A 15,586-nucleotide genomic window follows, 5' to 3' on the forward strand; every position below is an offset into this window, starting at 1 on the left:
ACCATTTTCCATTAACACTGTTGTCATATAGCATGTGGTTCGGTTTAGGCACAAAAAAACCATCTTGATTAGGGTATGTTCATGAATTGTCACATATACTGTATAGATAATCTGGTAACATCTTTAAACAAAGCGAAACAGTTGGAATATTACAAATCTGTTGGTGGACTTTCCAAATAAATTGTTAGTGTTAGTTTTATTTTTAAATATTAAAAAAAAATGCTTTTCCTAAATTTATAATGCTTAAGATTTCAGTCCTGATTGATTTGATGAAACACGTGGTTACTGGGGGTATCAATAAGTGCGGTTTAATACTACAGGACCCAGAGTTCTGGTGGCAGAAAACACTTGTTGAACACTTCTGAATTCATGCTACTCTCTATGACAAATACGTACGCATTTCCTGTGACTGTGTCACAATATCAGTCTACCTGTGTGTGGCCAGTGGAATGCTTTACTGTGAAGGAGCTGCAGTCAAAACTGTGGGGTTTACATAACTTTATACAGCTCTGATACAGTGTTAGAAAACAGTAAACTGTTTGGCTGATATCAATGTAATGATGGATTACATTTATGCATACATGCTTCTTGTGAATACTTTGAACAAGGGATCAAATGAAATTTGAATCCAGTGCAGGAATGGTGGCCACGAACAATGAGAACTACTAACTACTAAAAGAGGTGTAATTAGTGAATGTAAACACATCGAATGGCTATTGCTGATAAAATGTTGTAAAAAATTTACAGCACCAAAAACAGCTTAGTTTTTCCTTAGATATTTTATCGTACATAAAACATACGCATGAAATTCTGAAGTAGTAAGTAAATGTTTTTGAATAAACCTACATCTCCCACGATGTAAAAGTACCTCTTCATTCTTATCTGATATCGCTGGCCCATCAGTTCACACCATCGGCCACATTTTAACATTTGTACGCACAGCAAAGTTCAACATCTCAACGGCTTGTCAGACATTTGTCATTGGGGGTTCAAACAATTGAATAATGTATTAAAAGACTGTGCTTTTGAAATACCTACAACTCAAATCCTGACTTTGCAACAGTTATGTCAGAGTTCTGAAAGTTCTGATAAAATGAACATGTTTGACCTTGATGTTTCTTGGTTGCTGCTGAAGTGTCAAAGGTCTCACTCATGCCAGGACAGACTTTATACTGCAACTTCTCTCACAAACAAAATCTAACCCACACTTAAAAATAAACAATATCACACATTAACTGCAACAGCTCCAACTTAAAAAGCTCACACCAGCTCAGTTCCAGCTACTATGGCTCATATACTTAATTTCAGCGTTTGGTGAAACTGGCTTATTACAGCTCTTGCCTGTGACTCGCAGGAGAATTCAAGAGCTGTGTGTTTATCTCAGCGCCGCATGTGAGGCGATGTGTATATCATCAAATGAGGAAGTGTGTTTCTTCGTCTACAGATTTTTGTACGTTTGCCAGTTTTGTTGTGTGTATGGTAAGACTAGACGTGAAGGAAAGATGTCACCGATAAATGAACTGGCTGTTATGAGTGATTTCAAGAATGCCCTCTTATCCCATGTGATTCTAATATGGAAAGTCCCTCATGATTAATTTGATTCCGCTTTTAGAGTCAGCTTCAAATCACTGCACACAGCCAAAGAGACAAAACAGGACCTACGGTGAAAAACACAAATCATGTAGGGCTTGGCCGTTTGATGACATTTGATGCCATTTGTTGTGTAATGTGTGAAGCATTTTCAACTGCACTGGAAGATAAAAGTTAAATCACCTTATTTGAGGAACTAAATGTGGAACAAACAGTAATCTCTTCTTTGAAAACTGCAAAACTTCCAGCTGCTTACAGCAGATTTAAGGCAGTACCATAAAGAATGTGATACATTAGTTTAATGATGTGTTGATGTGATGGCCATAACCATTCAGATTTCTGTTTACCAGGAGCACAACTTGGACTGGTTTCCACGGATGCGGGCCATGTCCTTGGTCAGCAGCGATGCAGATGGGGAGCAGAATGAGATCAGAAATCTGCAGGAGAAGCTGGAGTCCACCATGAAACTGGTGTCTAACCTGTCAGGCCAGCTGACGGAGCTCAAAGAGCAGGTTGGTTGAAGTGAAGTTGAAATACTAACAGAAACAACAACTTTTTATTTCTCTGACTTCATCATGGAGAAAACATGAACATGTGAGTTGTTCTAAATATGTGGACAGCACACGTTGCTCAAGGTTTGTTTGTTTGCCGCTCATTGCCCTTTAGATGCAGAGCTTACTAAAAAAGGTGATGAGTCATAGTTCACAACACAGCTCATGAGGCACCGATCTCAACGATCTGTCTCTATGGATTTAATTATTGACCTGTTGGCTAAGAGTGTCTATTTATTGATTGATTGATTTATTTACTGCATAAAGCCTGGATCCATAATTAGAAATAGTAATAGTAAGAAATTATAAAATGTACAAAGTGATTTTTTAATGGCTTTTCACTATTAGTTAGTTAGTTATACTGTTTTTGCAATAAGTAAACACTGAGATCTAACTGCTAAATTGTGAAGGAATACATTTCTGCTGATATTGCGTATGAAGGCAAATGAGGTTTAAATTGCACAATTGCCACAATCCACTGATTCTAGTACACAGAATTGTAAAAATGTCTTTACCCTTGAAATGAGAACTATCTGTGAGGAAGTGAATGTTACAGAGACATTTTGACCCAGACAGGGGGAAATGATTATTGTGTTGCTAAAAGCTGTGAAGGGCACAGTGGCATCGGTCACATTTCAGTCCAAAGTCAACATTTGCAAGGCCTGTTTTGACTTGTTTTATTAAAAAAAAAAAAGTGCCATGTTCATACATTTAAATGCTTCTTCTTTTCAGGAAGAAATTGGCATTCATTCAGAGTAGAGCACAAACAGGAAAATTATGGTACAAGCGTTCTCTGTATTTCATTCCAAAGAAAATTGGCTTGATTAGAAAATGATAGTGTAAAAAAGGTCCGGCATTCTACTGCTAACTGAGTTTAAACTGTCTCATTGAGATGTTTTAATGATATTTTCCTCTAACACACCCTTTTTTACAGAACTATTTCTCCACGAACACTCATTACAAGACCACTCTGTCTTCTCACTTTTAATATTGTTGTGTTTCAGTGTCGTGGTGAAAATCAGTACCTTACGTTACTTTAAAGTGAACTCTTAGCAGAAAACCTAGTCTTATTCCTTCTGGTATAAAGGTTAACATCTGTGTTATGACTCATGTGCTATGCCTGATCTCTGATTTCTTTTGACTGAGTTTCAGTATTAGTAGTTTGTATTCCACTGCTTTCGTCAGAAGACACGGCAATGTGGATGACAGAGCCGGCAGGATTTCAAAAGCAGCCGTTTCAGTTCAGCAGTGTGCAGAGTTTGTGCAGCATTTGTTAGTTTCTGTAAAGTGACACGAAAGAATGAATCAATGAAGACTGCAGACCAGACAGGCTGCCGGCATATTTAGCGAAGGTACAGAGCTTTAAAAATCTGTCTTTTTTCGTGCTCTTCAGATGACAGAACAGAGGAAGCAGAAGCAGCGGATTGGTCTGCTGGGACACCCTCAGCACATGAACGTCAACCCTCAGCAGCCTGCATAAGATTCAACCGACACGGGCCCCGAAGCAGCTCGGCATCAGCTTTGTGTCTGGACGGAGTGTGCCGCCCTCACTCAGAGGTTGCACATAATGTATACTGCACTGAGTGTGAGTGTAACTAATAACCGTAGGGAAACACTGTAACATAGGTAGTCATAAGGCGATGTGTAGCTAACCCACGCACGTGTTACTCCTAACAGTAACACTCACCCACCTCGTTCTGTTCAGTCCAGTTGGAATTGGTGCCAAATGTTTTCTATGTAGAAATTAATTGGATTTTCTCAACACATGGCCTTTACTGGTTGAACTTGAAACATGATGTATAGCTGACTGGACAGGAGGAATTAGTCCCATTTGTTATTCATTTTTTATTTTATTTTAATGTTTTCTATTTATACTTCTGGCATAATGAGCAGTATTAAATGTCTTATTTTTGTATGTTGTGCAATATATAATAACTTAAATATGCAACCTCATTGGTGTGTGGATTTAAGTTCCATCAATCATGTCTTATTTAAAAGCGTGGGCCACTGTTTTTGTTCGTACTTTACTACCACTGGATAAAATAGGGAGTAGTTTGTCGTCTTTACTTGCGCAAATATAGAGATAATATTTAATAAGCTGGCCTTCTAAATTTTACTTTATTTCTTGAAAATGTGCATACTTATTGAGTGTCAGCTGCACTCAGTAGATATAGTATATTGTGTGAGAGCAATATATACAGATAGTTTTCTTTCACCTGTGTAAATCCAATGGTGTCATTTCTCAGTGCTAACTTATTTTATGATAAATTTGCTTTCTTATTTAATTTGGATTTAAAGGACATATAGAATGTTTGACTTGTTGGCCAAATATGTACTGTATAATTTATTTGGGATCACTCATGCTATTACAATTTGCTCAGGAGTTGTGTAACTGTTACTGTAAGAATCGTCATTAGCATAATTTCCTGTTCTGCAGCAAACTTGTTCCATTTGTGCCTGTTTTGGTCCTCATTTTAAAGTCTTATACAAGTTTGCTGCATGTGCAGAGTCACTAACTTTTATGTTCATGTTCACTAAAATGTATTAGTCGGTTTTCACGCTACTGTTAGAATGATCTCTCTTTTTTGGACTACTTTATGTATATAAAGTTTGTTGCTTATCTTTGCTTTTGTATAGAAAATGAGAAAAGAAAACTGTTGCTCATGAATGTTAAGATTAACTCAAAACCACTGTCAATTTGTATATTAAAGTAGAATTATTTATTAAAATTGATGTAATTATCCTTTACTTCATGTTGTGTTTGTTTATTGTTGAGGTGATATTATAGGATTAGGAATATAAATATAAAGTAAACCATTATTGTTTAAAAATGTTCAACAATGAGTTTGCCTCAACCATTAACTCTTTTCGGTTTGTGCTGGTGCATTTTCTGTTCAGTAGCTAATATGACATCATTAAATAAAAGACATTTAGCATGTAGATATCACTGATAGGAACATAAGAAATAAAAACACATAAGGGAAGAGCAGTACGCATACCGCTCATGATTGTTTTAGTCAATTACAAATGCCACCTCTTAATTCTATATACAATATATTCCGTAAGTCAGGCGCAGTTTTTTCCAATTCAGAAATTAAACTAGGCCATGTCATGGATTCATTTTGCTTTCAGAGAAACTACCTCTGTTAACTGGAAACTTGCATGTCTGAAACCAGCAAATGTCGGCAGTATGTGTGGAATGTGTGTAATTGGGTAGATATAAAATTGCATGTATCCTCATTAATCAGGGGCTTTCTTAAAAGATTCCCTACATGCCAAGTATTTATCAAGCTCTACATGTCTTCAGATGAGCTGATCCGGATCTACTTTTCAGTGGGTCCAGCAATTACGCCTCATAAATGACTGTCCCCATTTAATTCTTCATACACTGACTCAAGACAGCTGATAATAGTATGCCTACGCTGCTAATCTGTCTGTCACTGAAGATCAGTTCACAATCTGTGACTCAAATTTAGATTTTCTCCACAGGCTTACATTTAAACATGGAAAAACATAATGGGGCCATAATGTCCTTTACAAACTTACTGCAGCTTTAAATGTAGGGTTCAGCTTCAGCAGAATTACCAGCGAGCTAACACCATTCATTATTAATATTAGTGCATAGGGAACATCCCATAGAGCTAACTGTCCCTATTTGTATTTTTGTTGCAGGGCTGGGGAAATACCGCCATGCTGCAGGGCATGGCTAACATGGGTAAATATAGGCGGTAATGGAAAGTAGCTATGTATGGTTTACTGCCGTGCTTATGTACAGTTTTAAGGTGCTTTTACTTGAGTATTGACTATTTTATGTTCCTTCATATTTCCACTCAACTACATTTTAAAGGAAAATATTCTACTTTTTTCTCCACTATATTTGTTTACCAGCTATTAATTATAAATTATGTGTCAGATTAAGATTTTACATACCAAAAAATATAAACCTCTAAAATATTTAGCCATTTTGTTGCTAATGCATTTTCCCGAAAGCAGAACTTTTACTTGTAATGGAGTCTTTTATAGTCCGCTAGAGCCATTGACATTATATATAAGTAGATAGGACTTACTATTACTATTAAGTAGCGTTAATGACTTGAATACTTCTCCCGCCACTCAGACTGACTGACACTGATTCAGGTTAAAAAGAGTTACATTCAAGACCCCCTCAGTGTGCTTGCACTGCTGCTTATTTTCCCATGGCTTCTTTCCACAGAACAACAAAAGCAGAAAGTCGGAGGGTTTCATTTTCCTCTAGGATGTTATCTGCGTTTACAACGAGTGTTGACAGAGACCTGTTTCCCGCTCCCTGGTTTCCGCTGTTCCTCTGGCACTGTTTCTATCTATAGTCTGGCTGCTTCGGGACGTCGGTGGGAGGAACCGACCGACCAGTCGGTCACTCTCTGTTGTCTCCGCAGGGATTCGCTCCCCGCTTCTCTCGCGGCCATGAGGAGCTCAACGTGACAGCGCGCTGGGTACAAGCGTAGTATCAGCGCGGCAGCCGGTAGGCCTGTGGAAAACACACACACACACAAGACAACAACAAATCGCTCCGCTACTGTGTAGTCCGCTGCAGGTGCACGTGCCGCGCAGCAAATGGGTACAGTATGAAATTACACGGTGTCCCCACTGAGCGCGTGTCACATGCCAGGCTGCGGAATGACTGCCCCGCTGGATCAAACACCGTTTATTGAGGATCGGTGACTCATTTTATCACGCTATTATTGCTGGTATTATTGAATCGGGATTGCCATTGGCTGTATCAAAGCACTCAATCTATGGAATATATAAAAGATTGTTAAAAACGTGTCAAAACTATTTTGAGTTTTCAGTGTTTATAGCATGTATTATTTTTATTAGTAGTAGTATCAATATTATTAAATGTTAATATAATAAAACATCGTGTACAGTGTGTCTGTTCCCATATTATTACTCCAGAGACAGAGCATGTGACCCAGGATTAACTTCATTGTGACTTCTCGTGTTTAATTGCTGTTAATAAGCACACTGGCTTCCAGCTAATGACTAATGAGCCAACAATGTTTTCAGCAACTCCATATGCCACAACGTCTCCAGCCCTTTACAGTCACAATGTCGTATTAAATGCTGCCACATTCACTCGATAATAGTCCACCGCTTCATAACTGTGGACGGGGGAAGTGTTGCTCCACTTTCCGCCTGTCTTTGTAAACACGGTCGGCTCTGCAAACACGGTTTGCCTCGAGAGCCGGAGCATGGTGGTACACGGGACTCGGCCCCAGTGGAGGAGTACTACAGAAAGGGGTTGTACTCTAGCAGCAGGGCGAGGGGAGGAGGTGTGTGTGTGTGTGTGTGTGTGCGGGGAGGGTGAGGAGTTGAAAGCGCCGTCCAACACGTGAGGCTCATGTGACGGTGTCGAGGCTGTGTCTCTAGCCGAGAGACGTGCCTGCAGTCACAGGGTTTATTTAACACGTAGTCACAAACCCACCCAGCTCTCACACATTCAGCCGTGCGTGGAGCCTCCCTAGACATACTACTGAGTCCGGACCTCTGGGTGACAACAACTGCGCCGTGCTCCACTCCAGCTCGAAGCGGGAACGCACACACACACACACTGGATAACAGGAGATACTTTTTGTCTTTCTTTTCATTTTTTTGTACGCTTTCTCTCTCGGTTTGAAGTGCGACTGCAGAGACGCGTTTGGGACGTTTTGAAGGCTTTTTGAAGTCATTTATTCGGGTTTTACAGTTAGGCGACATGGAGAGGATTACCAGTGCGCAACCACCTCCCTGTGTGCCAAAACACGCATCAATGGATATAGCTGACATGCAAGGGTAAGATAAATAAATTCTTTTTTTTTTAATTATTATTATTATTATTTTATTCTACCAGCTAGCCTATATAAAACACTTCATAGGCTTCTGAACCCTAACCTGCCACCAAACTAAAGACTAACTCATTTCTTCTTGTCTCCAAAGGATGGATTTTCCCATTTACATGTACAAACCCAGGAGGAGCATGAAACGTGTGGATGAGAGCAAGGTAAATTCAAGCAAAAATGCAAAATATATTTTTTCCGTTTATCAGTAAAAACCGAGCAGCCTGGATCTCACTGACAGCGTTTTCTACCCTCTCCAGGAGACATACAAGTTGCCACACCGACTGATCGAAAAGAAACGACGTGACAGAATCAACGAATGCATCGCCCAGCTCAAGGATTTGTTGCCAGAACATCTTAAGCTTACAGTGAGTATTATCTTCTACATATGGCATGTCTGCTAACAGCCTGGGAATCTGAGACGCCACATGGTTCTGCTGAGCACTTTATTTGCTCCAAGCCTTTGGATTCAGTTTTCGAGTTTCAAAAATAAAATAAAATACAAATTTGGGATTTTATAAGTTGGATAAATATAGATTTTTTTTTTTAATTTAGTAAAAAAATTTTGTGTGTGTAAATTCTAGTAATTTTTTGGGGATTTTAATTTGTTGTAGAGAATTTGGTGTGTGTACGTGGATTGCATGACTTCCCCGGTGTTCGAGGCTTGTTCTCTGTTCAGCTGCAGAATGTGTTACATAAGAAAGATCAACATGCTTATTGAAGGTCTTCCTGTTTTAGACGCTGGGTCATTTGGAGAAAGCTGTGGTGCTGGAACTCACTCTCAAGCATGTGAAAGCCCTGAGTACCCTCCTGGAGCAGCAGCAGCAGAAAATCATCGCGCTACAGAAGGACCTGCAAATCAGTAAGTCTGATGCCGTGATACTGTGTAGACGCAAAGTACAAATAGTTGTTTTCCGTAAGGCATCAACAGCCTGAGCGCTCTGGGATTGTCTGAATCTAATGGAACTATTTTAAGGTAAACCTTGCAGTGAAGATGATTTTTAACCTTGTGATTCTTCTCAACCAGGTGATCATGGAGGTGACAGTTCAGAGAGCAGCGAGGAGATGTTCCGCTCCGGCTTTCACCTGTGCGCAAAAGAGGTCCTCCACTATGTGGCCAGCCAAGAAAGCAGCAGGGACCTTACTCCTTCCCATGTCATCAGCCACATTCAAAAGGTAGCAGCTGAAGTCCTGCACCATCGGAGCGGCCTACACCAAAGCGAGTCCATCCCCCAAGCTTCAGAGAAACTGAAGAAACCTGCCGGACAGCCCCAGAGGGCGTTTGAGGGCCCAGCTAAGAACTGTGTTCCCGTCATTCAAAGGACTAACCCCCATGGCATGGGAGAGCAGAGCGGCAGTGACACAGACACTGACAGCGGTTACGGGGGAGAACATGACAAGCGTGACCCCAAAACCCGGTGGTCAGAGAGCCACGCGAAAGAGGGGGAGCTCAAGCATGCCTTGTCTGAGAGGACGGCCGGAGCCATCAAGCAGGAGGGCGATGAGCCTCAGGCCAAGAAGCTGAGGTCTGACTCACCAGAGGAGGAGATTCTCTCTGGTCACACGGCAGGAGGCCCTGGCAGCTACATGAGCTTCTCCCCCAACCAGCCCCCGTTTTGTCTCCCCTTCTACCTCATCCCCCCTACAGCTGCCCCAGTGGCTGCCTATCTGCCCATGCTGGAGAAATGCTGGTACTCCGGGGGAATGTCAGTTATGTACCCAGGCATGAGCGGCTCTGCATCCAGCTTGGCCCCAGAGACTCTCCCCTCATCTCTGGTGATGTCCCCGCGGGCAGGGTCTCCAGTTCCCCACCAGAACTCCATGGACTCCCCTGCTCTTCACAAAGCTTTAAAGCAGGCCCCTCCATTGAACTTGGAAACCAAAGACTGAACTGACGTTTCTGTTGGAATCTTGCCCTCTGAATGTTGATGGGGTTGAATGGTTGGCCCACTGAAAAGAGGGTAAACAAACACAAACTCGCTGGTATCCCTTCAAACCACAGCCGCTGCTTGGCCCGTCAGAACATTGACCGCAGCAAAGAGCCCCAAATGGCCGCCACCGTCTATCATCACTGAAACTGGACTTTTTTTGGGCAACCTCGAGTGCCCCCGTGAAGGCTCATAGATCACCTGAAACACTGTGAAGATGGTCAGTTTAGAGACGATGAGTGCGCACGAAAGATGGCGAGATGTTCAAATTTCTTTTAGCAAGTTTCGTCTTCACCGCGCTCATTGTTGAATGTCAGAAGTAAAATCCAGAATGTAAGGCACAGATAAGCCCCCACCCCAAAATTATTTGGACCTACTTTTTGCACACACACCAGTCTGTAATGAATGTAAAGATTAAACAAAAGCCCCTTGTAGATGCTGCTTGAATTATTATTACCCGCTGTAGATCTGTGAATGAAGGATCTACCTTCAGTGTTTGTCGCGCCTGTAATGGCAACAAGCTATTGTTTAGACTAGAATGTTACCAAAAAAAATAGGACTGGTTCATGTTGACCAGTGACGTCACAAAAGACATTGCTCTTTTGACCCTACGATTACCTGGGAGCTAACTGAACACGAGTGTTCCAAGAATTCAGGGCGTTGTCACTGTACGAGGTGTGTCACTCATGTCTGCTGAAGAGTGATGTGGCCATACGTGCTTTTACAATTATTATTTTTTGACTCATGCCTATTCGTGCATCTAGATGGAGTTCCTGTGAAGTCTCGTCATGTGATTATTTTTGTTTATACTACTCGTACATCTCTATTTTTGATACGTGACCCACTGAGTGTATCTGCATCGCTACCAGAGGAAGGTTGAGGTAGTCATTTGCTGTATGCCAAGCGAACGTGTACAGTATATAGCATTGTGCTCAACCAGATTTGCATCTTGCCCACAAATTCCCCGTCGAGTTAAGGCTTGACCTTTGCTTATGCTGTTGCCTTTGCTCATTTAATGCAGACACAACGATGGCAGGTGTTTAAATGTATTTGCTTTAAATGTGTCTGTGGCAAAGAGAGTGAATGTAAAGTTCAAACAAAAATAATAGTTTTGTATAGAAAGAGGTACTTGGGATTTTTATTTTGAAATGTAACAAAATGTCGTTTGTTGTACATATTTTGTATATAAAGTATTATTGATATATATTAAAATATTAATAAAGCTTTTTTTCCCCCGTGGAATTTGTGTTTCACTGCCTGATGGCTTGAACGTGTTGTAGGCAGCCAACCTGACAGCTCCTCATAACAACACATACTTACATAACACTTACATAACCTATAAAGCAGCAGAGCCTGTGTAAATCAATAGCGTGTCTTAGATTACAGGCTGTAAACATTTTAAATTATAAAGTCTTTCAATGGAATGATTGGTGGGGTGTTAGTGAATTTTAGAAAAAAACAACTTTATTTTACTGTTAACAGTGAAACTTTTAGCTCCTCTCAACTGGGATAATCATGGACAAGATTTTGCTTATGCACTATATTATACTAAATATTATACACTAATAAAACTGGTCCTGCAATCCACAATATTAGTTTAGAAACTACAGATAAGCTTTTGGTTTTCTTTAAAAACGGAGACGCACTACAAAGTCACTGAATTTTACTTAGTCATTTCTCTTCCATACAGTTTATATGGTGTATATACTGTATGGCAGCCACTGTAACAATACTGAAAGTGTGCTGAGTAGGAGAACAAAATGTGTCTGGCAACTTGAGAACACCACAGTAGATGGAAATGGTATTTGAGGTTGCGGGGGAAAGGACTTCTATATCTTTGATTTACTTTCACATTTAACAATATGGAAGAGCAGGCTTCACCAACCTCCTGCTGCTTGCTGACTGTTTCCTGGGTGGTAACACTGCTATATATGTAGTGATACTGAAAATAAAAAGACCCGTCATTTGCTTACCACCCACCATGCCTCCCTGAGAAATGTGGAATTGGCACTTTTCTTTTCTTGTAATCACAACAGTATTTTGTAATTTGGTCTGCTTATCAGTGAAATAATCCCAACAGCACATTTTGAGATTTACTCCCCTCAGGCCTGTTGACTGTCCTGATACACTCATAAATGCAGTACCGCCGCCACCTTGTGGAATTAATGCTTTACAACACACTGGCTACCATTTTCACACCAAGGTTTAAATCTTCATTAGACCACCTTAAGGAACACCAACTGAGAATATGTCAGTAACAATGTAGTAGAAGCATATAACTGTCAGTGTGAAAACCCCTCATCAAAATATCATGCTCATCCTTTTGCTCATTGTCCTGTGTAATAAATACTATCCACTTTAATCAATATTTGTGTATTATCAATGCATAAAATGACTCCATGGACTGTGAAAGAGTTCCTAGTAGTGACAGACCCACAAAGAATTATCGAAGCCTCTTTCAGTTTATTGTTTTGGTTTTTACTGCCCGCAACTTCATGGTTTTGGTTCACTCTCACTACCCTCACCAGTCTCGTTTCCAGCCACAGCAGGAATTTTCTGTCCCAACCCGCTGTGCGCAACCTGCCCAGCAAAAACAGCAAAAACACAACATTAGCAGAGCTGGTGAACATGGTAGCGCATAGACTTTTTCCACAGCAGCCATTTTAACATGTAATAGTTAAACACAGGTGTTACCAATGACACTAATTGCCATTTAGTGTAGCAGAGCCTTTCCAGTGAGCCAACATGCACAATAGCAGCACCCTGACCTGAATGGAATGGAACCTTAATTAGTATCATCGGTAACACCTGTGTGTACCCTACTATTTCATGTCAAAATTGCTTCTGAAAAAGGTCTATTTGGCAGCTAAAGAGCCAGATATTTCCCTCAGGAGTTGATGGAACCAGACTGGAGCTAAAAGGAGAATGAATATTGGAATTGCTTTTGGCAGCTGGACGGAGACACAGTTCCAAATGAATGCTAATGCTGCTCGTACCGGCCAGATGTATAAATTACAAACAACTGTTCACAAGCAAGGTCACTCTATCAACTTTACAGTGTGCATGGTAAAAGCATGACAATGTAAGGTTTACTGCTTGTTTCTGCTGCCCCCAAGTGGTCAGAAATAGGTTCATGTAGGTTTAAAATCCCACAGGAGCACAAAGTTAACTGTCCCAATGGATGAGGAAGCTACATCCACAGAAGAGCATGGATAGCTTCTCAGGATGCAAAGTCACTGTGGTGAGTCTCAGTATACGTAACATTTGAGAGGGAACCATCATCCCAAGTGCTCCCCACAGCAGTGTCGATATCACACACTAACCATCAAGCTACATGCAGCTGTATTTTGAATGAATCTCTTTATTCAGATTGTTTGTTTCCTGTCCTCCTCAATTAGTTCACAGTCTTATCTGAATGTGTCCTTCACTGACTGGAAGGGAATTTATAATTGAACCGAGGCCGGACGTGACCTCCCCGGAGCCTCACTGCCTGAAGTGGCATCCCTGATGGCTACTGCAGAAAACACTGACACCAGTGTAAAAGAGGCAGTGAAAAGATAGAGACTGGCCTCCAAGAACCACACAAATGTGATAGCATGAAAAGAATGACCTTGTTATTGAGATGCTGGCTGATAAATGTCTAACTTTGAAACTTGGTGTCACAAAGGACATAACAGCTGAGACTGTGGAGCTTATGTGCATGGATATTGCCTCCATGGTTACTGTTGCTGAGAACAGTGTGTGCACTGTGAATGATGCAGCAGGGAGAATTGTCATGGCTTTGAGGCTAATTTCTCATAAGTCTCATCAAAGAGAAGTATGACCTTAAAGAGAAGGTCCAAAAAAGGTCATTCATCCAGCTATATAGAAGAGTAGCTGAGAACAAGAGCCATCAGAAGAACCTGAGGCAGACGCTTGACAACTATATCAAATTGTACAGCACATAGACAATATGTTACTGATGTGAGCTAAGTTAAAACTTTCAGCATATTAAATGTATGACTGATCAACTGCTTCCAAAAATAAAACTGATTGCAAATAGGTTTTACAAATGACTTTTTGTTATCCAAATATATGGAAACCTTTTGCTCACAGTAGCTTGCTGCATTTTTGTTAAAGGTTTACAGGCAATGTGACTTCATACATGATGTAAAACAACAGCTTGTGCTACCGACAGATTTTTTTCTGGAATTTATTGATTTGAAAAAGAAAGAAATGATTGCGGCAAGTAACATCAAATGAATTCCCCTGCATACAATTATTTCCATCGACAAATACATTTGAATGTTGAAAAATATCAAGGTTCGGTACACTTTGGGCAATCTTCCAAGAGGGGCATGATGATCACTTATCCATGTTTATACCAGCCTCATGCAGTCTTAATGAAAACTGATCCTCTTACTTACCTTTGTGTGCTACTATAGAAGCTGAACACAACAACATACAACCACTTACTCTCACAATTACAGGGGGCATAAACTTGGAGATTATAATTCTACCTTCCACACACAGAAATCATTGAGCAACATTTACTGACAAAACTTAGAACATGTATGTATTCCTGGATTACATGGAAATAAAGATTTTTTTTTTGAAAGCATTAAATATTTGCTCTCTTTCCTTTACTCTGTATATGTAGTTTTTTATGTATTGGGTTTAAAGGTCCAGTGTGTAACATTTAGAATCTTTTGGCAGAAATGTAATATAATATTCATAGGGACATTTTTTATTAGCGTATAATAACCTGAAAATAGGAATTGCGTTCTCATTACCTTAGGATGAGTCATTTTGATTAACAGATGTCGTGGGTCGCCACCATCTTGAACTGCCACAGAAGCCCAGAAGGGACAAACCAAAAACTGGCTCTAGATAGGGCCTTTTGTGTTTTTGCAGCCATCGTAGTTTTTTCTACCTACTTCACAGCCTGTTCGCATTCCCGGGTCATGAAATACAGACGCCACGGTGTTTGGTCAGTTGCAATCTGTGACTAGTGACCATAAAGCCAAATTACAAAGAAGAGATGATTAAGTTGTCAAGCTGTTCTTAGATTGTGTCCCTAAACAACACTGTAAAATGATGCCACCCATTCTGTAATGTTGTTAATCAGTTAGGCTATATTGATAGTGCAGTGCCATAATATTAAAGCACATCAGCCTAGAAATGTGTTTTCTCTGCTGCCTATCTGAAATTGTGAAGAACAGTATGTTCAAAGATCTATAAAGTTCACTTAGTGAAGACAAAAACTTAAACTGTTTGATGAGATTAGAGTTATCAGGCATTACTGCATTCCACTGGCAAGAACAATAATATGATTTCCGGTCAGATCTTTTTCAAAATAAAAGTGTATTTTCTACAATAACTTCTACACTTCTTCTACAATAACAGTAATAGGAGAATGGAGTAAAATGCAAACATAGCTGTTATTAATCTAATGTTAATCTGTCCTTCTACCATAATCCAACCTATTAAATGACATGTCCTTCATTTTAGTTGAACTGTACAGTTGTGACACATTGAGAAGCAAATGCAGCATATGTGCCTTTGCATTGCTCCATCAATAAACAGCCCACATCATGCCAGATAATAATCAGACCTCACCTGAGAAATCATGGCAACTGTTCCTCTTTTGTCCTGAGTTTCCCTGGTTCCTCTAAATTGACTT

The 15,586-nt window shown here is 40.3% G+C and overlaps 2 protein-coding genes across 5 annotated transcripts in view; both read left to right on the forward strand.

Annotated features, from left to right (window-relative positions):
- The window catches only part of itpr1b (inositol 1,4,5-trisphosphate receptor, type 1b), an 87,370-nt gene extending 82,481 nt beyond the window's left edge, over window positions 1-4,889 (forward strand). For all 4 annotated transcript variants that reach the window (XM_035662450.1, XM_035662454.1, XM_035662453.1 and 1 more), the window contains 2 exons: window positions 1,941-2,102; window positions 3,535-4,889. In XM_035662450.1, the coding sequence (XP_035518343.1) occupies window positions 1,941-2,102; window positions 3,535-3,621 (249 nt within the window). In that variant the 3' untranslated portion in view covers window positions 3,622-4,889. The remainder of the gene's footprint in view (window positions 1-1,940; window positions 2,103-3,534) is intronic.
- A 2,660-nt stretch (window positions 4,890-7,549) lies between these two features.
- bhlhe40 (basic helix-loop-helix family, member e40) lies at window positions 7,550-11,144 on the forward strand. Its single transcript, XM_035661730.1, has 5 exons — window positions 7,550-7,952; window positions 8,097-8,160; window positions 8,257-8,364; window positions 8,735-8,858; window positions 9,024-11,144. The coding sequence occupies exons 1-5, from the start codon at window positions 7,876-7,878 to the stop codon at window positions 9,884-9,886; spliced, it is 1,236 nt and encodes a 411-aa protein (XP_035517623.1). The 5' UTR covers window positions 7,550-7,875; the 3' UTR covers window positions 9,887-11,144.
- Window positions 11,145-15,586: the final 4,442 nt, after the last annotated feature.

This window comes from Morone saxatilis, unplaced genomic scaffold (assembly GCF_004916995.1).
Source record: "Morone saxatilis isolate NCDOM2014 unplaced genomic scaffold, NCSU_SB_2.0 Contig18, whole genome shotgun sequence".
In the NCBI taxonomy this organism is placed as follows: Eukaryota; Metazoa; Chordata; class Actinopteri; family Moronidae; genus Morone; species Morone saxatilis.

Coding starts and splice junctions, on each gene's coding strand:
- bhlhe40 (XM_035661730.1), top strand. CDS start 7,876: ATGGAGAGGATTACCAGTGCGCAACCACCTCCCTGTGTGCCAAAACAC. Junction 7,953..8,096: donor GATATAGCTGACATGCAAGG/GTAAGATAAATA, acceptor TTGTCTCCAAAG/GATGGATTTTCCCATTTACA. Junction 8,859..9,023: donor ACAGAAGGACCTGCAAATCA/GTAAGTCTGATG, acceptor CTTCTCAACCAG/GTGATCATGGAGGTGACAGT.